Raw genomic sequence first — 21731 nt, 5'->3', positions numbered from 1 at the left:
CCCACCCCACTGAGCTGAGAGCTGGTCTTCTGTGACCCTTTGATGACCACATGACCCCTTGGACCCTAAAGTCTCTCTCAGGAAGGTAGGAGGCCCTGGGCCCTAGAACCTGACCTCTGTTCTACCCGGCAGTGAACTTGGGTCGTGGAGCTTTTGAAGCAATGGCCCATGTAGTCAGCCTCATCCATCGGAGCCTAGAGGCTGCCCAGGACGCCCGTGGTCACTGCCTACTGCTGGCTGCCTATGTCTACTATGCCTTCCGACTGCCTGGCACTGAGCCCAGCCTCCTGGGTGGTGAGTATTGGTGGGAGAATCTGGAGGACAGGAAATATCCTAGACAAAGGGATATTTGCAAAGGGATATGTGCAAAGGTTCTGAGGCCACACAGACCTTGGTTGGTTTGGGCAACTTGCAAAAGGTGTAACTTTTTGCTCCACCCCCAGGGGTGTGGTCTTTGCATACTTGCTGGTAGGTGATTCAGCCAACCAGCAAGCAGAGACTCAAGCTGGGTTACCTGGGTTTGAATCCCAGTTCTGCCTCCTACAAACTCTAACCCTGGGCAAGTGACTTCACCTCTCTGAGCCTGTTTTCCCATTTGTAAAACGTCAGTAATGTGCCCCGTTTTTCTGTGGGTGCTGGCAATAGTAAGTGACATAGTAATCCATGCAAAATGCTTGGTACAATGAATACTCAATAAAGCTGGATTTTTTTTTCTCATTTGCTAAATAATTAATAATAACCACTACCCCTTCTGGGCACTTACTGTGTGCCAGGCACTATTCTTAGTGCTTTTAGTCTCCCCAGAATTGTTAAGACGCAGCAGCCATTACCATACCCATTTTACAGGTGAGGAACCTGGAGGCTCAGAAAAAGAAAATGACTTTGCCAAAGGCAGCCCACTGGGAAGGGGCAGGCCATCAGGGCAGGTATGCTTGTGGCCGACCATATTCCCTCCATGCTCAGGGGCCCCTCCGCTGACAGTGCAGCCTGCCACGCTGGCCCGTGGTCCTGGCCGCCCTGCAAGCCTCTACCTGGCTCGCTCTAAGAGCATTAGCAGCAGCAACCCTGACCTGGCTGTGGCCCCTGGCTCTGTGGACGATGAGGTCTCCCGCATCTTGGCCAGCAAGGTAGGGTGAGGGGGTCCCTGGAACCCTCAGCCTCAGTGGCCATGGTTGCCAGGTGGGTGGGTGAAGGATCTCAGTGTTGATGGAGGACAGGAAACAACAGACAACAGCTTGACCCTGGGCAGCAGAATCAGGCTGTGGCTGTCATAGGTTGGGAGCTATGACTTGGGCTTACACTGGGTTCCACACTCTGGGGCTGACCTGAGGATGGGTGGCTGGAGCTTGGCCTGGTTGTAAAAAGAGCAGTGTGTACATAGTGCAGTAGGTACATATACATATGTACCCCATACATGTAAATACATGGGTTCGTATATGTGTGCGCCCCACATATGTACTGGGGGCGCATATACATGTGTACACAGGTTACAAATGTGTGCCCCATGAGTGTACATACATGGAGCATATGTATGTGTGTACCCCATGTGTATATGTTCACAGATGCATATCCATGTGTCCCCCCTACATGTATATAAACAGGTACATATACATGTTTGACCCTATGTGTGTATATATGGGTATAGATATGTGTGTGTCCCATGCACATGTGAACACAGGGTCATATGCTCATGCACCTCATGCACATACATGCACACCAGTTTTCCAGGGTTGCATGTGGATACCTACATGGGCAGTGTTCACACTTTTTTAAAAAGATTTTTTTATTGATTTTTAGAGAGAGAGGAAGGGAGGGGGGAGAGAGAGAGAGAGAGAGAGAGAAAGACAGAAAGAAACATCTATATGAGAGAAAAACATCAATTGGCTGCCTACTGCACTCCCTCTGCTGGGGATCGAGCCCGCAACCTGGGCATGTGCCCTAACCAGGAATTGAACCAGCAACCTTTCAGTGCACAGGATGATGCCCAACCAACTGAGCCACACCGGCCAGGGCACGAACTTGGTTTTTCATGCTGGTTTCTTTGTTGTCTGCCCATGGATTCTACCACTTACCCATGTATCTCCAGGGTATCGACCGCTCACACTCCTGGGTGAATTCTGCTTATGCTCCAGGAGGCAGCAAGGCTGTGCTGCGCCGGGCACCCCCTTATTGTGGGGCCGACCCCAGACAGGTGCCCTCCCTTCCTGCCCTTGCACGTGTGTGACCCCACCTCAGCATGAGCTCCTTCTAAGTCCTAGCTGCAGCTGACTAACCTAGAGGGGCTGCCTAAAGGAGGCGGCAGAACCCTTCTGCTTTTGTTTGGGTTTATGGAGTTGGTATGGTAGACATCACAGGGTCATCTTAACCTTCTGCTGTCACATGGACCATGCCTCAGACAAAGACAGAAGGGATGGGTGGTATGTAAATAGCATGTAAATGATATGCAAACCCAACCACTATAACCTCACTGCCCTGCATGGCCTGTTTCTCTCCCTTTAATCCACTCTGTTCAGGAGACTCAACTGTTCTCTTGACATAGCAACCTGAATGGTCTCAAGGGGACAGAGCTGAACCTCTGGGCTCCCCCATCCTGTTTCAGACAAAAAGGGAGCCCTGTGGGCACCTCCCTTTATTCTACCCCTTCTCAGGTACCTAGTATGTGGAGGGACTTTGCTTTCAGACAGACTTGGGTTTGAATCCTGGCTCCACTGTGGGTTCGCCCTGCACCCCAGGCCCTGAATTTTCAGATGTGGTAAAGATTCGAAGTAAAGTGCTCAACGCAGCAGTCTCCAGCCTACGAGAGTGTTAGGGCATTGCAGGTGGGGTGTTGTTGGTGACATAGATCCTTGGCCCAGCCTCGCCCCTGAGCTGCTGGCTAGTTGGGGAGATAGACACCAATTAAACAAATGCACCAGTGTATGAGTGTGCAGTGTGAAAATGCCTGAAAGGAAACAAGCAGATGGGGCCACAAGCCTCCCTCTGTGTCGTCTGGGGGCTTTTCTCCAGAGAGATGACATTTTTGCTGGGACCTGAAGGGTAAGATGGAGCCAGGAGGCCACAAGGACTGGTTTCCTTGCACACGGGGCCCTAGGCCCTGTTCCAGCTCTGTGTCCATCATTCAGGTGACCTGCACGATATGGTGGTCACAGGGACTATTAGCAGTATGGGCAGGGGGACTTTAGGACAGACTTTTCCCAGGATTGCTGGGAATCTGGGTTCATGGGTTCTGCTAGCCCCCCTGCATTTTTAACAGGACTCCCCCCACTCACTGCCCTCAGATTTCTGAGGTGTCAGCTGGGCCTTGAAGATCACGTAGGATGTGACTAGGTGGCAAGAGGGTGGGCATTCCAGGTAGGAGGTGGCACTGAGGCTGGCCTTTATAGTGGATGGCCCATCTGGTGCATGCTTGGAAGCCAGGGCATGTGGCTGGGATTGTGGGAGCTGGGGGGCCCTCCACTGCCAAGGCAGAGGCAGGGCAGGTCCCAGGGCAGGGCCACCTCCATCATTGGACCTGTTCTCCCTCCCAGCAACCTCTCCTCCTGACCAACAAAGGAGGAGGGGAGAGTGGAGCTTGTGCCCCATACCCGTTTTACAGATGGGGACACTGAGGCCTGGTGAGGCCTCGAGGAAGGCTGGAGTGGGGCCAGGCCTGGAACCCGGGGCTCTGAGCTGCTCCCACTGCCTCTCATCACCATCTACCTCCTCTGTCCTGTAATTCTTCCTCTCCTCTTCCATCCTCACTTTAATCTCCCTGTCTACAGTCTTTCCTCCACATCTGTCCACCCTGAACTCACTCGCTCACACTCTCCACCCTTGTCCACACTCACTCTTACCTCTGACCACACTCTTTCTTTACTGTCTACAGTGATTTTTCCATCTCCACCTACACTTCCCCACGCAGTCTCTCAGCTGTGCCTCTGCTGGCTCCTGCTCCGTCCTTGCTCACCTCGCACGTCCCGCCTGTGGGCTCTCTGGTCCACATTCTCACCTGTTCTGTTCACCCTGCTTGTCACCCCCTTATTGTCTTCCTTATTGTTCTCGTCTCCGTCACACTCTTTCCTTCTCCATCCACACCCCTGCTGCCTGTCCACATGGACACATCTTTCCTCTCTCCATGCCAGCCGGGTCTTTTCCCGTCCATACCATTTGCACCCACACTAACCCCTCCTTGCCATCCCATCCTCTTCACTCCATCCCATCGTAGGCCATCGACCGCAGCTCTACCCGAACCTCTTCCTACCTCGAGAGCTCCTCCTCGGCCCCACCAGCCACCCAGCTGAGACCCACTGTGAAGAAGGTAGCAGGAGGCAGGGGGTGGGTGACACAGTTTTGGCCTGGGCCTGCCAGAGGGGTCCGGAGCTCCTATTCCCTGAGCCCAGCAGGGTGTGGAGAGCCCAGGGGAAGGGCACATCTGACTACTGCTCCCTCTCTCCTGCATGGCCTTCTGCTCCTCTAACCCCAAGCCCTCCAGCTTCCCCCTCCCCCTCCATGCCCTCCAGAGGGGGTAGGGGCGGGCCCCTCTGCTCTCTGTGACCCCTGCCCCTGCCTCCAGCTGCTTCACGAGGAGCTGGCTCTGCAGTGGGTGGTCAGCGGCAGTGCCGTGCGCGAAGCAGTCCTGCAGCACGCCTGGTTCTTCTTCCAGCTCATGGTGAGACGTCTTCCCTGCCTGAGAGCGAGAGGCCCCAGGGGAGACTCTCTCCTTGGGGAGAGAAGCCCCCTGAGATTATACCTGAGACTCCTGAGAAATGGCCCCAAGAGACCCCCCCACACATAAGGAGAGAGATAAGAGACACCTAAGGGGATCTTTCCCTGGAGAGAGACCCCCTGAAACCCTTCATAGAAGACCTTCCCCCACCTTCCCTATGAGACTGTCTGGAGAGGACCCTGCCCAGTGAGGAGACCCCCCCCCCCCAGGAGATATCCACAGAGAGAGAAGGAAAGCTCTGTGGAAATACTGGGGACGCCACCAAAACTCTTCAAGAGGTGCCTTCAAGCCCCCACCCCCAATTGTCTCAGACCCACTCAGGCTCTGCCCATGGCCTTCTTAAGTCCCGCCCTCAGCCTCTCAGGCTCTGCCCTCAGCTCAGAGCTACCATGGGGCTCAAGCCCCACCCCTTATGCCCACATTTCCCTCACCTCCCTTGCTGCTAAAATACCATTTGCAGCCCCTCAAGCCTTGCCCTGGCTCTCACCCGGCCCCCAGGTGAAAAGCATGGCCCTGCACCTGATTCTGAGCCAGCGGCTGGACACGCCCCGCAAACTTCGCTTCCCCTCGCGCTTCCTCGATGACATCGCGGCTCTGGTGGGCTCTGTGGGCCTGGAGGTCATCACCCGGGTCCACAAGGTAAAATGGCAGGGGCCTCCGTGGGGGAGGGGCTTGAGAGAGGACATAGAACCGGCCAGTCAGGGACACCAATCCGGCCCAGGCCTGTGAGACCATGAATCCCATTTACTGGGTGAGTCTGTACATTCAGTATCATTTTTTGACTACCTATGTGTGCACAACCCTGTGCTGGGCGCTAGAGACACTGCAGTGAACAAAACAGACCCAAATCCTTGCCCTCATAGAGCAATTAGGGAGAGACTTGAAGGAGGTGAAGATGTCTATTTGACCTCTAGAGGAAGGGCATTTCAGGTAGGGGGAATAGCAAGTGAAAAGTCCCTAAAGTAGGACTGTGCCTGGGTAATTTGAGGAGCAATGAAGTGATGACTATTGCTGGAATGGTGTGAGCAAATCAGGAATGAATGGGAGCTGGGGGAGGCAGAGAAGTGACAGATCCATTAGCCCTTACCACAGCGTCAGTATACAATAAGTGCTCAATAAATGGACATTAATGTTCTGAGACCTTGACAGTTGTCTAGGCCCTAGATCATTAATTCCAATGCCCTCAGGAGTTAGGTAGGCAATAATAATGATAGTAATAATACTGAGCATTTATTAAGTGCTTACTGTGTATCTAAACACTTGAGATGAATCACATCATTAAATCATCCCAACAACCCCATGAAGTTTGTATTATTATCTCCATTTCACTGATGGAGAAACTGAGGTGAAGAGGTAACAACCTGATACCGCACAATTGAGAAGGAGCAGAATCGGAGATTTGAACCCAAGCCACCAGGTCCAGAGCCTACACCCTTATCATCAGCTTTAGTTGGGAAAGTGGGGGGATGAAGGACCAGAGGGCATGTGCTCATTAGCTGTAGCCAGAATGTCTGATTTTAAAAGTGAAATGGGACTTCTGGATTTTATGGGAACTTTCCAGATTTTTGAAACACCAGTCTGGCCCAAGCCAGCCCTTGTGCAATCCCCTGTGACCTCTGGGCTGGTCTCAAAGGCCTCGACCTTGTTCCACTGGAGCCTCCCCAAGGGCTGACATTCCCAGGGGCTGACCCAAATTATGAGGAAACCACCCTGAGAAAAGGTTGCAGAACAATGCCCCTGAGAAGCACCATCGTCATAGCTGCTAGTGGGGCATCGGTGACGGGCCACAGTGGTTTCACTCATGGAGCACCAACTGTATCAGGCCCAGTGCACAAGGCAGACCCAGCCGCTGCCCCACTGTGGACTCAGAGCTCAAGCAGATTTTGTATTTTGTTTCTTTGGGTTGCAGGGAACTAAGAGGCACTGAGGCTGACTTGTGAGGCCAGAGTGACTCACGAGAGCATGAGGGAAGGACAAGCATCAGCTGGGCCTTGCAGCTATAGCAGCCTCCTTGCTGTTCCCCACATTTGCTGGGCACATCCTTCCCCAGGGCCTTTGCCGTATTCTTTCCTCTGCTTAGAATACCTTTTTTCTCATCCTTTGGGCTTCTCTCAAAATAGCAACCTGTTCAATTTGTCTTCGAAACACATAGAATTATCTGGAATCCTTTGGTTTATTGTGGTCCCCACCCTCCCTGCCCCCACTGAAACTGAGCCATATGCTAGTACATGCTCTTTAAATGATTGCTGAGAGCTTATCAGTTAGGGCAGAGGTTAATTTGCTCAAACATAATCACAAGTGGTTTAAATGTGACCGAAGTTTATTTCTGAGCATAAGTGGGCTGTGGGGGCTCCATTGTGTGAGCCTGGCCATCACGGTTCATTGTGGTGTTCATCACACTAGTTGCACAGCTGTGCTCAAGGCTGTGGGAACAAGAAGACCTGCCCCTTCCATTGAACTGACCATGGTACTTGCCCTCGAGTCCCATTGGCCAAAATTTGATCATATGGTTATTCTCAGCTGCAAGGAAGGCTAGGAAATGTAGTCTTTACTCCTCTCTGAACTCATACCCTGAGTGATGGGGAGAGGGGATCTAGCAGGGAGTCAGTAGCCAGTCTCTGCCATCATGTTGTGTTATTTAAATCTGGTGAGAGAGGAAAGAAAATAGTGTCCTAAACAGGCCCCTGAGTAGTGTGGACATGTAAGTGTGGGAAAGGGAGGGGACAGTCAGAGGGAGGAGACAACCAGGAAGGCCTGGCGAGAGTGCAGAGATGGGTATGTTAAGACCCAAGGCTCTAGGGCAGTGATGTGGCTCCTGGAGGTCACTGGTGGCCTTGGTGAGAGCCAGGCCCTGCGTGGGGACTGAAGTTTGTTGGGCTGTGTGAGGGTGGGCTGACAGGCCCTGTGTTCCCAGGACATGGAGCTGGCTGAGCGCCTCAATGCTAGCCTGGCCTTCTTCCTCAGCGACCTGCTGTCCCTGGTGGATCGTGGCTTTGTGTTCAGCCTGGTCCGGGCCCACTACAAGCAGGTAGGGGTGGGCATATGGGAATGGCGCACCTGCCTATGGGTGACATGGTGGGTGGTGGGTATGGCACGCAGAAAAACTATAAATGTTACTCTCTAACGCCCTCCCTGGCAGGTGGCCACACGGCTGCAGTCAGCCCCCAACCCAGTGGCACTGCTGACCCTACGCATGGACTTCACCCGTATCCTGTGTAGCCATGAGCACTATGTGACCCTCAACCTCCCCTGCTGCCCCCTGTCGCCCCCAGCCTCACCCTCACCCTCCATCTCCTCTACTACTTCCCAGGTGGGTTGGCCTCACTTCTGGCTCCTCCCTTGACCTATGACCTCTCACCTTCAACTTGTCTTCTGGGGTTCCCTAGTCTGTCCATTTCACAATGGGCCACTGCCCAGGGGGACCACTCTCTTACCTCTGACCCTTCACCTCTGACCCCTCATGCTTAGCCCTTTCCTGGGGACCAGGTTCTAATTTCTCACCCCTAAATCTTAACTCACAGACCTGTCTTCCATCTGCTGTTTCTCAGACCTCTGACTTTTGACCGCATTCCCTTCACCTCACAGATAGGTTAACCTCATTCTCTTACCTCTGACCCTGAACTCCATGCTCACTGTCACCTCCAGATAATTCCAATCTCTCACCTCTGACCCTTAACTTCAGATGAGTTCATCCTAATCCCTCACCTCTGACCCTTCACTCCTGGACCCCTAACATCCCTGCTTCCTGCCCCCTTCACCCTCTGCAGAGCTCCACCTTCTCCAGCCAGGCCCCAGACCCCAAGGTGACCATCATGTTTGAGCTGAGTGGACCATTCCGACAGCAGCACTTCCTCGCTGGGCTCCTGCTTACAGAACTGGCGCTGGCCCTGGAACCTGAGGCTGAGGGGTGAGCACAGGCCCTGTTTGGCTTCAACAGGTGGGAAGGTCTAGGCACTATGTCTGCTCTATCCTGAGCACCTCACTACTCCACAGGGCATCCCAGCTGCACAAGAAGGCCATCAGTGCCGTGCACAGCCTGCTCTGTGGCCATGATGTTGACCCCCGTTATGCCGAGGCCACAGTGAAGGCCCGTGTGGCTGAGCTGTACCTGCCGCTGCTGTCGCTCTCCCGGGACACACTGCTACGGCTGCATGATTTTGCTGGTCAGTGGGCTAGGGCAGGATGGAGTCACACAACCCAGGGGCTTGATTGACACAGAAGGCTCAGGTTGGGAAAGGTGGGAGAGCACAGTTAAGAGTAAAAACATGGCGTTAGGGTCAATAGATTGGGTTCAAGTGCTAGTGCAGGGCTCTGGCTAGCCATTAACCTCTCTGAGCCTCAGGTTTCTCACCTGTAAAATGGGGACAGTGGTAGCGCCAACTACTTCCTATAGTTATGTAAAAATTTGCAGAGCTTTGGCACTGGTACATTGCCAGCCCACAATAAATGGGAGATGTTATAATATTTATTAGCTTCTAAGAAGAGAGGATGTGAGGAGGGAAAGTGGGGAACATTAGGGTAAGAGGGCAGTTGGACCCTGCATTCGGTCATTCACTCATTGCACATTCATTAGCACTACTGAGGAACATATATACAGTGGTTGGAAGCACAGACTTGGGATTTGTGGGTTGATCCCCTTCATCATTTGGATGAAATTCTTAGTCTTTATTTCTTCAAATTTTTTTCTGCCTTCTTTTCTTAATTCTTTCCTTCTAGAACTTCAATTACACATATGTTAGACCTTTACATCATGCTCTCTTCTGTTTCCTATTCTTTTTTCTCTCTGTGCTTCACTTGGGAAAATTTCTGTTCACCTATCTTTGAGTTCACTACTCTGTCTTCTTCTATGTCCAGTGTTCTGTTAACCCCATCCATTGAGTTCTGAATTTCAGGTGTTACATTTTTCAGTAGGAAAATGTCTATTTGATTTTTTTTTTTATAGGTTCCAATTCTCTTGAAATTCTCCGTCTTTTTACCCATTTTAGTTCATCTTTCCCACTACTTTTTATTTTAGTCTTTGTTTGCTTTTGGTCATCTACATGCCTGCTTCTATTGTCTCTTTTTATCTCTTATCGATTTGTTCCCTATCTCTTCACACATCTAGTAGCTTTTTATTGTATTTTGGACATTGTATATAAAGGGATCATCAGGATGGAAGCAATGTCATTTTTCCCTAATGAGGTTTCCTCTTTCCTTCTCATCAGCAGATGAGTTAAGGGGCTGATCACCTCAATCCAGTGAGAAATTGAGCTTGGTTAAGCTGTACTGGAGCTATAGTTAGACTCAGATCACCTTTTGTTTCAAGAATCTCTAGGGTGAGACCTATTCTGTATTTGTTGGCTGCTCCTCTCTCTGGGGAGACTTTTTTTGGGGGAAGGGGAAGGTAAGGGGCACTCATAGTATCATAGATTTTTAGAACCAGACCATTTAGGTTAAAATCCTCGCTTTACTATGTACCTACCTGCTCGTATAACTCCAGGCAAGTAACTTAACCTCTACAGAAAGGTTAACCTCAGTTTTCTCATCTATAAAGTAGGAATAATAAAAGTACTTATCTTACAAGGTTTTTTTTTTTAAAGATTAGTACTTAATATTTTTAAAGTTAGAATAGTACCTGGCACATAGGAGATGCTATGTAAGTGCCAGTTGGTGCCATAATAATAGCAGCATACATTGTTGTTGTCATCACCATCATCATCTTTACTATTACTACTTCTGTGGGCCAGCCCATGTTCTGAGTGTTGAGCATATAGCAGTGGTCAGAGTAGATATAGTCCACACCTTTGTGGGTACAATGAATGTATCTGATTACAAGTACAATAAGTGAGTTCTGGGAGTAGTAACTGGAGACTCCACCCTGGTCTGGGGGATTGTATCAGGGAAGGCTTCCATGAGGAGGTGACCTGTGAGCTGAAATTCGAGGCAGAGGGACAATACTTACCAAGGACTCATTCTTCTCTCCCCTTGCTCTTCCCCCTAGAGGGCCCAGGTCAACGGTCAAGGCTGGCTTCAATGCTTGATTCAGACGCAGAAGGGGAAGGGGACATTGGAGGCACCATCAACCCCTCAGTGGCCATGGCCATCGCTGGTGGCCCCCTGGCCCCTGGCTCCCGGGCCAGCATCTCCCAGGGCCCAGCAACTGTGAGTATGGAGCTGGTCTCCAGAGACACTATCCAACCTGGTAATAGAAGTTACTTAATGAGATTCAGATCAGCCAGTTCTCATCTTATTTGGAGAAAATAAAAATCAACTCTGTCCCTTCTGAGCGCCTTGTTCCCTCTCTGGCCCCAGGGTTCTCGCTCAGGCTGTTCCCTCTCTGCCGAGTCCAGCCGGACCCTGCTGGTGTGTGTGCTGTGGGTACTGAAGAATGCAGAGCCAGCCCTCCTGCAGCACTGGGCTGCCGACCTGTCCCTCCCTCAGCTGGGTCGTCTCTTGGACCTGCTATACCTCTGCCTGGCTGCCTTTGAATACAAGGTTCGGGATGGGGGGGTGGAAGGCAGGGGGATAGGAGCCAGGCTGAGTATGCACACAGGGCTCTTGGCACTGTGGTCTGGGCATCAAGGGGTGGACTGTCCCCATGTGCCAGTTCCTGAGGGTAAAGGGGTAAACTGTTCCTGTGCTGAGCCAAAGAGAAAAGGGAGACATGTTTTCATGAATAGAATTTGGAAGGTGCTGAGAGCTTGCAGTAAAGAGGAGAACTGTGTCTTCAAGCATAGGGTCCCAGAGGTCGGAAAGAGCCGGAAGAAGCGGGACCAGGTTAGCCCAGGTCCCATGGAAAAGGGCAGTCAACCTGGAACCCGTTCTTTGACCTCCTAGGGGAAAAAGGCCTTTGAACGCATCAATAGCCTCACATTCAAGAAGTCACTAGACATGAAGGCTCGACTGGAAGAAGCCATCTTGGGCACCATTGGAGCACGACAGGAGATGGTGCGACGGAGCCGTGGTGAGAGGGAGGTGTCCCCACCAGCTGCTCCTACCCTGTGTCCAAGGGGCCCCAAGAGGGCCCATCCTTACCTCTGTCTGACTCACTTTTCCCAGAAGTCCATGCATCATCCCCATACACATGGGTATCTGTGTCCCCATATATTCTCACCTGTCATTCATGTCTAACTGTGTAGGTCCACTCAGCAAGTATCTGTACCACCCAGTGTCCTCACAGGTTATTGCACCTGTGTATCTTTGTGCCTGCGTACTTCTCACAGTCATGTGTGTCCTTATGTTTTTGCACATCTGTGAACATGCGCCTACCCATCTCAGAGAGGAGCCCGTTTGGGAACCAGGAGAACGTACGCTGGCGGAAGAGCGTCACACACTGGAGACAAACCTCAGACCGTGTGGACAAGTAGGTGTTGGCCAAAGTAGACCAGTTTCCAGAGAACTGGCACCTCAGGGGCACCCTAAGGAGGAGAACAGCTCAGCTATAGGGTAGGGTCTGGCTTCAAGAGGCTCCCCAACCCCCTCCTCTCCCCTTTAGGACCAAGGATGAAATGGAACATGAGGCCTTGGTGGAAGGGAACCTGGCAACTGAGGCGAGCCTGGTAGTTCTGGATACACTGGAGATCATTGTGCAGGTCAGGCTTGGTCTAGCATCTCCCTAACCTCTGACCCCACCCCAATGCCTTGTGATCTTGGACTCTAGAATCCCTTTCCTTTCCTGATTCCATAACCAAACCAGTCTCTAACAGCTGGATTTCTGATCCCGCAGACGGTGATGCTGTCAGAGGCCCGGGAGAGTGTCTTGGGTGCGGTACTAAAGGTCGTGTTGTATAGTCTGGGTAGTGCCCAGAGTGCCCTCTTCTTGCAGCATGGCCTGGCCACACAGCGGTCCCTGGTGTCCAAGGTGAGCACCACTCGGGAGCTGCGGGTCTCAGAGTCATAGTGACAACCCAGTCATTGAGCACCTACTGTGTACTCAGCAACTGCATGAGGCAGACACTCCTTAGCCACTGTTTACAGAGGAGAGAACTGAGGATCAGAGTGGTAAAGTCACTCACCCAGGGTCACACAGCAAGGGCTTAACCCAGGTTTGACTTCAAAGCCTGCTGTTCATGGCCAAAGAAGGTAGAATACAGAGAGGTGCCCCTGCCCAAGTCCCCATGGGGGACCTTCTGATCTAGCATGAGGAGGAGCTGACCAGTGTCTGTCTTGGTCCTGGGGGTAGTTCCCAGAGCTGCTGTTCGAGGAGGACACAGAGCTGTGTGCGGACCTCTGCTTGAGGCTCCTGCGACACTGCGGCAGCCGCATCAGCACCATCCGCGTGCACGCCAGCGCCTCACTCTACCTCCTCATGCGCCAGAATTTCGAGATTGGCAATGTAAGTAGGGGCAGCCGGCCAGGGGTTGGGTGTGGTAGATGGAGGGTGGGCAGAGAGGGGGTAAATTCAGCATGTCGAGCAGGCCCTGGTGAGTGTCCGAGGCCCACAGGTGTGCTCTCCCTTTCTTCCCCCTCAGAACTTTGCCCGTGTGAAGATGCAGGTGACCATGTCGCTGTCATCCCTGGTGGGGACGACACAGAACTTTAGTGAGGAGCACCTGCGACGGTCACTCAAGACCATCCTCACCTATGCTGAGGAAGACGTGGGGCTGCGGGACAGCACTTTCGCTGAGCAGGTGACCCCACCAGGCCCCTGCCCTACTCTCGGCAACCCAAGGGTCTTTGCCCTGCCGGCCTGAATCCTGATCCCACCACCTTGGCCCTCTCACTTCCCAATGAGGTCCACTTTGCCACTCCAGGTCCAGGACCTGATGTTCAACCTGCACATGATCCTGACAGACACGGTGAAGATGAAGGAGCATCAGGAGGACCCCGAGATGCTCATCGACCTCATGTACAGGTGAGGAGGGCTGGGGGGACCTTCAGCCACTCACACCCAGGTTAGGGCACAGATGAGTAGATACATGAGAAAGTGAGGAGGGAGCAGGTGAGTAGATACATGAGAAAGTGAGGAGGGAGCAGGTGATATGAGGGACAAGTGAGGAGGGCCAGCTGAAGAGGGGCCAGGAGAGCAGACAGATGAAGAAAATCAGGTGAGCGTGGGAACAGGCAAGCAGACAGGTAAGGGTACAAGTAAGGTGGGGGCTCGTAAATGAACAGATGAAGGGGTGCCAGACGAACCTACAGGACAAAGACTAGAGGAAACAGGTGGGAGAGGTAGGTGAAGTGCAAACAGTGGGGTGACACATCAGGGGAATAAGCGATCTGGAGGAGAGGTAAGGGGTATTTAGTAAGAAACTGGGGAGTGGGAGATGGAGAGGCAGGTGATGCAGATAGGGAAGTTAGGGGCCATACGGGAAGGATGGGCCTGGGTAGGTAAGGTGAAGTGGTGCCTGTGCAAGGGGATCGGTGAGTAGGCTGTGGCCCAGGGTTCCACAGGTAGAGTAAATGGATGAACAGAAGGACAAGTGAGAGAATGACACTTGTGGACTGGGTAGTGAAAGGATGGACAGTGAGGACTGGATAAGTGAGGGACTGGACACAGTGAGGACTGGATAAGTGAGGGACTGGACACAGTGAGGACTGGATAAGTGAGGAGACAGGTGAATAGAGGAAGAGGGGAGATGGGGAGACAGGTGAGAGGTTGGACGGGCAAGGAAATAAGCGAGGGACTGGACAGGTGAGACAGAAGGGGGATGGACAGGTGAGTTAAGGGGTAAGGGGATGGATAGGTGATTTAGGTGAAAGGATGGAAGGTAGGACAGGTAAGGAAACCGGTAAGAGGATGGACAGGAGAATGGATGGACAAGTGAAGACTCAGGTAAAGGATGGACAGGTGAGACAGGTGAGGGATGGATAGGTGAGACAGGTGAAGTGTGGACAGGTGAGGAAATAGGTGACTGGATGGACAGGTGAATAAGGTACAGATGAGGAGACTGGCTGGTCGGTGGGGCAGATGGGTGGGGTAATAAGTGAAAAGGTGGACAGGTGCGAGGCAGACAGGGTGGGCAAGGTGAGTCCCCATCCTCACATCCCCCCTCACCTGGGCACCAGGATTGCCCGGGGATACCAGGGCTCCCCAGACCTGCGGCTGACGTGGCTGCAGAACATGGCGGGGAAGCATGCCGAGCTGGGCAACCACGCGGAGGCCGCACAGTGCATGGTGCACGCGGCCGCGCTCGTGGCTGAGTACCTTGCTCTGCTCGAGGACAGCCGCTACCTGCCCGTGGGCTGCGTTTCCTTCCAGGTAAGTGGGCAGAGGGAGGGTGGGGGCTGGCACATGTGGGGCCGGGACTAGGCTCTGACACCACTTCCCACCCCAGAACATCTCGTCCAACGTGCTGGAGGAGTCAGCCATCTCCGACGACATCCTGTCGCCCGATGAGGAGGGCTTCTGCTCCGGAAAGCACTTCACGGAGCTGGGGCTGGTGGGGCTGCTGGAGCAGGCGGCCGCCTACTTCACCCTGGTGAGGCCCGGGCTGCTGCAGGACACAGGGCTCGGGCTGGGTGGCATCATAGATCTGCTGATGGTCCAATACCTGCTCCCCGTTACTCAAGGGGAAGCTGCTGCCTGGCCCTTTCCAGGTGGGGGATTTACAGAGAAGAATAGGGACCCTTAAAGGCCCCCATTACCTGCCTTTCTCCCTATTAAACCCTTAACATACAGGCTGGATATTTTAAGCCTTTAACACATTTAGCTAGTATTAAAAATGTTTTTATTATAGAAAATTTCAAGCACACATAAAAGAAGAAAGTTGTACCCCTAACACCCCCATACCCAGCACTCAAATTCATCAACCATCTTATTTACCATCTTGTTTCATCTCCTCTTTACCTCTAGCTTTTTTGGGTTTTTGTGTGTGTTTTTGACATCTGAAAAAACAAGATCCCAATTTTCACAAATTGATGAAACCGAACGTGATCATTTGGGTTTATAAACCCTTGCTACTCAGTGTGGTCAGAGGACCAGCATTGTAGACATCACCTAGGGCCTGTTAGAAATGCAGAGTCCTGGGCCACCCAGCCCTCTGAACTCTGCATTTTAACAAGATCTCAGATTCCTGTACACACTGGAGTCAGAGAAATTCCAGCTTAAAACAAATATGATATCAGTGTCACACCTGTGTGCAGCTCTGGCTGAGAAAGTCCCATTTACGCAACTTTTGTCCCACATGACCAAGTTAACAGGAATTATTATTTTTTTTTCATCCTCACCTGAGGATATTTTTTCCATTGCTTTTCAGAGAGAGTGAAGGCGGGGGGGGGGGGACATTGATGTGAGAGAGACACATCGATTGGTTGCCTCACACATGCACCCCGACCAGGGCCAGGGATCAAGCCTGTAACTAAGGTACGTGCCTTTGGCTGTAATCAAACCCGAGACCCTTCAGTCTGTGGGCTGACGCTTTAACCACTGAGCCAAACAGGCTAGGGCGAGGGTATGTTTTTTATTGATTTTAGATAGAGAGGAAGGGAGAGGGAGAGAGAAGAAAAAAAACATCGATGTGAGAGAGAAACATCGATTGATTGCTTCTTGTACTCAGCCCAAACAGGGATCCAAACCACAGCCTGGTTATGTGCCCTGACTGGGAATCAAACCCTCAACCTTTTGGTGTACAGGACAAAGCTCCGACCAACTGAGCCACCTGGCCATGGCATGCATTTCTTTCTCTTTTTTTGAGATAAGTTTCTTTTTATTTTTTTATTGATTTTAGAGAGTGAGGAAGGGAGAGAGAGAGATAGAAACATCAATGAGAGACATCGATCAGCTGCCTCCTGAACGCCCCCTACTGGGGATTGAGCCTGCAACCCAGGCATGTGTCCTGACCAGGAATCAACCAGGAATCTCTTGGTTCATGGGTTGACGCTCAACCACTAAGCAATACCGGCTGGGCAGCATGCATTTTTTGATAAGTTGATGCCTGGGCATTTATTTTCCATTGCTGTAAAGGGACTTCTCCTCCAATTTTCTTTTTGTATGAAAGCAATTGGTTTTTTCTGCATTTTACTTGTTGGAGATGGGGACTTTGTTCCAAAAGGTTTTCTGGCCTGCTGGGGCTGGTTGTGTCCCTATGCTGTAGAGTTCCTGTGTTTCTGGAAACTGGTAGTTACATCTGGGGCCCCACTCAATTTCAGGGTCAGGTTGCCCATCAAGATCTCTTTTCTATGGTGCCAGCTCTCAAAATGATATTGTTTCATTATTATCACTTTACTGGAGTCTCACAGACAAAGGCCTGTGGAAGAAGGGGAAGAAGCCAGAAGGTAGACATAGACCTGATAGTCAGCAAACATCCCAGGGCGCTTGCTGTATACCATGCTTGATGTTAGGGATAAGGGGCACCCATGAGCGGTCATTACCATGTACCAGGAGGCAGTGGCAAGGGAGGTCTTAGACACCAGCTAGGTGGGCTGGTGTTCGGCTCCTCGCCTTGAGGAGCATCTCCATGTCTCTGAAGTTCAGTTTCCCTTCTGAGGAATGGGGTGGGTGGGGGAACAGTACCTCCTCCCACCAATGAAGGAACATGGGCAAAGTGCAGATGTACATAGTGCCTAGTCTATGGTAAACATGGTGGAGACCACAGTGGGGGTCTGTAGGGTCCAAGTGGAAAGGCTAGTGCCCCATGTGGGTGGGAGTGACCAGGGTAGGCTTCCTGGAGGAGGTGGTGGAGGATGGAGCCTTGGAAGGTGGGTAGGAACACAGAGAAGAGGGCAGGAGAGGACCCGGGAGGGAGCTGGGGATCCTGACTTGTTCCACCCCACCCACAGGGTGGGCTCTATGAGGCGGTGAACGAGGTGTACAAGACCTTGATCCCCATCCTGGAAGCCCACCGTGACTACAAGAAGCTCGCTGCTGTGCACGGCAAACTGCAGGAAGCCTTCACCAAGATTATGCAGCAGGTGGGCCCACGATGCCCTCTGGGACCCTGCCCTTGTCCTCCCCACCCCACCCCCTTCCCAGGCTCAACTGATCTTGACTCTTCTCTTCCCCACAGAGCTCTGGCTGGGAGGTAAGTCAGCCTGGTGGCCATCTGCCTCTGGGGCCCCCAAGAGGCTAGTCAGCAGTTGTCAGGGACAGCCACCAGGGGGCGCTGAAGGAGCACAGCTGCCTGGACACAGGCGTAGGGGCGTAGAGGGAGATGACACACCCCCACTACTTTCCCCCAGATCCCCCCTCCCTGCCCCGGATCTCCAGGGCAGCCTGTGACTCACCCAGCTGGGAGCTCTCCTGAGACACCCCTCCCTCAGGCAGGGCCTGCTCAGTCACTGCCTGGGAGGGGGGCTCTGACTCTCCCTCTGTCTGTTTCGTTTTCTCTCTCTTTGTGTCTCTTGGTCTCTTTCCCTCCATTTCTCCCTGTCTCTGTCTCTCTCCCTGTCTTGATTACTCCCTCTCTGTCTCTCTTGGTCTGTCTCTCCCTATTTCCCCAAGCTCCCCCAGGAATCTCTGCTCCTCATTGCCATTTAATGCTCCCCCTCTCCCGCCTTTCCTCCACTTGGGTCTATTTTTAGGCATCTCCTAGTTTGGGGAGAATTTTCTGGCCAAAGATGGCAAGAACCCAGAGCCAAGGCAGGAGAGCTGGGTGGGGGCCGGGTGGGGCGGGCAGGTCCCCTCCCTCCCTGGATCTCTGGTCTCATAGGGCAGCAAAACCAGGACCTGGGGGTTTGGGGACTCTGACCTCTGACCTCCCCCATGACTTTGTCTCTCCGTCTCCTGCTCCCCACCTCCATCTCCTGGTGCCCACCCCACTCCTGGATCTGCCTTGGTGAGTGAACATGGAGCCACCCCTTCCTTTCTGGTGGTAGTGGTGGGGTCCCTCCTTCTAAACTTAGGGCTTGAGGGGGAGAGGATGCCCTGGAACAAATGAGGCAGAGCCTCTATACCAAGCATTTATTGAGTACCTGCTGCATACCTAGCCCAGTAGGCATTGAGGACACAGCTGTGAGCAACATAGCCCCAGTCCTTACTTCATACTGGTATCCAGGCTCCGAAGAACTGCATGGGATGAGAAGGAGAAGCAGAAAGTAGAGGCTTGTGTTAAATGAAGAGGAAGATTTGGGGGAGGTAGGAGACGAAGATAGGGAGAAAGAGCCAAGGGTGTAGGCAGTTGGTGGTGGTCTGGGTCCATGCCCCAGTATTCAAGAGATCCCTCCTGCCTGTGGCTCTGATATGTTCTTGGGGTCCTCACATCCCCACCTGAAGTTCTCTGGATCCCCCCTGCCTGTGTCTACCTCTTCCACATGTGGGGCCCAAGGACCTGCATCTCTGGGGCAGGGGGACCTCCAGCAGGGCATCCTGGGCAACAACATCCCTTCCCACAGCCCCAGCGTGTTTTTGGAACATATTTCCGTGTGGGTTTCTACGGTGCCCGCTTTGGTGACCTGGACGAGCAGGAGTTTGTATACAAGGAGCCATCCATCACGAAGCTGGCTGAGATCTCACACCGGCTGGAGGCACGTCCCGGTGGTGGGGGGTGAATGGGGCACAAGGCTGCCCTGGGGTGGAGTGGAGGCTGCACCTGCAAAGCCTGAGTCAGCCCTGTGTCCCCAGGAGTTCTACACAGAGCGGTTTGGGGAGGACGTGGTCGAGATTGTCAAAGATTCGAACCCTGTTGACAAGACCAAACTTGACTCCCAGAAGGTGAGGGCTCCCGACCATCCCCTTAGGGTCCCCAAAATCCTGTAGTCAGGGTGTCTCTAAGTACTATTTCCTGGAAACCCTTAAATCCTTTTTCTCTGGGAATCTCCAAAGCTTATCTCCCTCGGGGACCCCAAAGCATTAACCTCAGGTAATTCCCATACATAAGGAGACCTGGCAATACCAGGTGCACAATTCCCAGACCCATGAAGGCCCAAATCCCTTTCTCCAGGGACAGAGTCCTGCTGGGAGGCGGGCAAGCCCCACGGGGTATGTTGTGACTGTGGGAATCTCACACCTGAGCCCTGTGCCCAGGCCTACATCCAGATCACATATGTGGAACCACACTTTGACACCTATGAGCTCAAGGACCGTGTGACCTACTTTGACCGCAACTACGGGCTGCGCACCTTCCTGTTCTGCACGCCCTTCACACCCGATGGGCGTGCTCACGGGGAGCTGCATGAGCAACACAAGCGCAAGACTCTGCTGAGCACAGACCATGCCTTCCCCTACATCAAGACACGCATCCGTGTGTGCCACCGGGAGGAGGTAGGTGGGGGCCCCAAACCTGGGTTGGGGGAGGTGAGGGGACTCCAAACTCCAACCTCCAGACCCCAGTCTCTAGCCTCAAATCTCTACCTCCAGCTGATCCAAGGCTGGACAACAACCAGACCAAAGGCAGCTGAGCCAGGCCCTGGCAGACTCAGGCAGGCAGGAGCCCCCACACACTGTTCATTACACAGCCACTTAAACCCCTCCCTCCCCAGCTGCCCTGGACTGGCCTGGGTCAGGATATCTTCAGGCCCCAGCCAGTGCATGCTGTACCCTGACTCTGCAGACAGTGTTGACACCAGTGGAGGTGGCCATCGAGGACATGCAGAAAAAGACACGGGAGCTGGCCTTTGCCACCGAACAGGACCCACCTGATGCCAAGATGCTGCAGATGGTGCTACAGGGCTCTGTGGGGCCCACTGTGAACCAGGCATGGCCGGTAGGGGATGCAGGCTGCCCGAAGCTCCCCAGGGTCCATGCAGACACCCTCACAAGGCCCTCTCACCCCACAGGGTCCCTTGGAGGTAGCCCAGGTGTTTTTGGCAGAGATCCCGGAAGACCCCAAGCTCTTCAGGCATCACAACAAGCTACGGCTCTGTTTCAAGGACTTCTGCAAGAAGTAGGCCTGACCTCACCCATTAGAGCCCCTCCAATCTTCATCATGGCTCTCTGCCTACTTTACCCCCCATTCTAGCTCCTGCCCCACCTCATGAACTCCTCCATCTCTGGTCTTGCTTTCTCTCCTGAGTGCCCTGCCATCTGGCCCTCAGGTGCGAGGATGCGCTGCGGAAGAACAAGGCCCTGATTGGGCCGGACCAGAAGGAGTACCACCGTGAGCTGGAGCGCAACTATGCCCGCCTACGGGAGGCTCTGCAGCCCCTTCTCACACAGCGCCTGCCCCAACTGCTGGCACCAACCACAGCCAGCCTCAGGTGCCTGACCCGGGCCCCCCATCCTAGAGAGGGCAAGAGGAGGCAGGCACAGGATAGGGATTGTCGTGCATATCAACACATGCACTTGGCTTTACACAAAAGGATGTGACTACTTGGACGTGTGCATAAATGTACGCTCTGGGCAGCCATCTCGAATCCTGGTGGGTCAGTTCCCAGACATGCGACTTCATCTTCCTGAGGCTCGGTTTCTACATCTATAAAATGGGCATGATACAGCTTTCTGGTGGTAGGTTCCAGGAGAGAATCTGTGAATCCATAGCCAGATCAGAATGGATGTGAAAGGAACAGGGAAGACTCTAGAAGAAGCTCTGGAGGAGGAGGAGGGAGAGGGCTGGGAGCATTATGGCATTGGGGGCCCTGCGTCCATGTTGACCCACCACATTCCTCCCCCAGGAACTCCTTGAACAGAGCGAGTTTCCGAAAGGCGGACCTCTGAGCTCATAGGGCCTGAAACCACACCCAGAGGAACCAGCACCCTAGCCTCAGCTATGTGCCTTTCTGGGAGTCTGTCCCACTGCCCACTTGGGGTGACCACATTGCATGTGGTGCTGGGCCCTCTGTTCCTGTCTGTGCACTGATACTTCTTACCTTTTTTAATTTAAAATGTTTTTTATGAGCAGCCTGTGTGATGTGGTCCCTGGGGGCTGGGTCTTGCGTGCAGTCTATCCACATACCCTGATCTTTGACAGCCACTGAGACCCTATTGGGTGCCAGGGACACAGCAGTGACCACAAGCATAAATGCCTGTCCTTGTGGGGCTGACGTTCTGGCAAGGAAGGCAACACACAAATGAAAATGTCACATATGCACATAGGGAATAATAGTAACATTTATTTTTTTAAAAGGAACATTTATTATTAAACCCTTGCTGATTGCCCAGCCCTGTACTAAAAGGCTCCGAGAGAGACACTGCCCCATTCATGGGTCTTTTCGCCCAGAGGAACTCCAATAG

General features: G+C 52.9%; 1 protein-coding gene across 6 annotated transcripts in view; it reads left to right on the top strand.

Annotated features, from left to right (window-relative positions):
* DOCK6 (dedicator of cytokinesis 6) overlaps window positions 1–21398 on the top strand; it is a 41728-nt gene extending 20330 nt beyond the window's left edge. The window contains exons 21-50 of one of the 6 annotated variants that reach the window (XM_081135909.1): window positions 133–294; window positions 964–1127; window positions 2087–2191; window positions 4205–4297; window positions 4553–4648; window positions 5204–5344; window positions 7620–7733; window positions 7845–8015; window positions 8473–8612; window positions 8699–8868; window positions 10686–10846; window positions 10997–11179; window positions 11522–11648; window positions 11963–12047; window positions 12180–12276; window positions 12411–12545; window positions 12867–13019; window positions 13156–13314; window positions 13438–13538; window positions 14693–14885; window positions 14962–15105; window positions 17405–17536; window positions 17632–17646; window positions 18962–19087; window positions 19185–19274; window positions 19587–19823; window positions 20113–20256; window positions 20339–20445; window positions 20597–20758; window positions 21173–21398. In XM_081135909.1, coding sequence (XP_080992035.1) covers window positions 133–294; window positions 964–1127; window positions 2087–2191; window positions 4205–4297; window positions 4553–4648; window positions 5204–5344; window positions 7620–7733; window positions 7845–8015; window positions 8473–8612; window positions 8699–8868; window positions 10686–10846; window positions 10997–11179; window positions 11522–11648; window positions 11963–12047; window positions 12180–12276; window positions 12411–12545; window positions 12867–13019; window positions 13156–13314; window positions 13438–13538; window positions 14693–14885; window positions 14962–15105; window positions 17405–17536; window positions 17632–17646; window positions 18962–19087; window positions 19185–19274; window positions 19587–19823; window positions 20113–20256; window positions 20339–20445; window positions 20597–20758; window positions 21173–21215 — 3950 coding nt within the window. In that variant the 3' untranslated portion in view covers window positions 21216–21398. Of the gene's footprint in view, window positions 1–132; window positions 295–963; window positions 1128–2086; window positions 2192–4204; window positions 4298–4552; window positions 4649–5203; window positions 5345–7619; window positions 7734–7844; window positions 8016–8472; window positions 8613–8698; window positions 8869–10685; window positions 10847–10996; window positions 11180–11521; window positions 11649–11962; window positions 12048–12179; window positions 12277–12410; window positions 12546–12866; window positions 13020–13155; window positions 13315–13437; window positions 13539–14692; window positions 14886–14961; window positions 15106–17404; window positions 17537–17631; window positions 17647–18955; window positions 19088–19184; window positions 19275–19586; window positions 19824–20112; window positions 20266–20338; window positions 20446–20596; window positions 20759–21172 lie in introns of all 6 variants that reach the window. The other 5 variants (XM_081135908.1, XM_081135912.1, XM_081135911.1 and 2 more) reach the window with 5 other exon arrangements.
* The last annotated feature ends 333 nt before the right edge of the window (window positions 21399–21731 follow it).

The sequence above is a fragment of the Miniopterus schreibersii genome, assembly GCF_964146895.1.
Source record: "Miniopterus schreibersii genome assembly, chromosome: 4".
In the NCBI taxonomy this organism is placed as follows: domain Eukaryota; kingdom Metazoa; phylum Chordata; class Mammalia; order Chiroptera; family Miniopteridae; genus Miniopterus; species Miniopterus schreibersii.
Note: the sequence above shows the minus strand (reverse complement) of the source record. Positions and strands in the feature narration are given on the sequence as shown.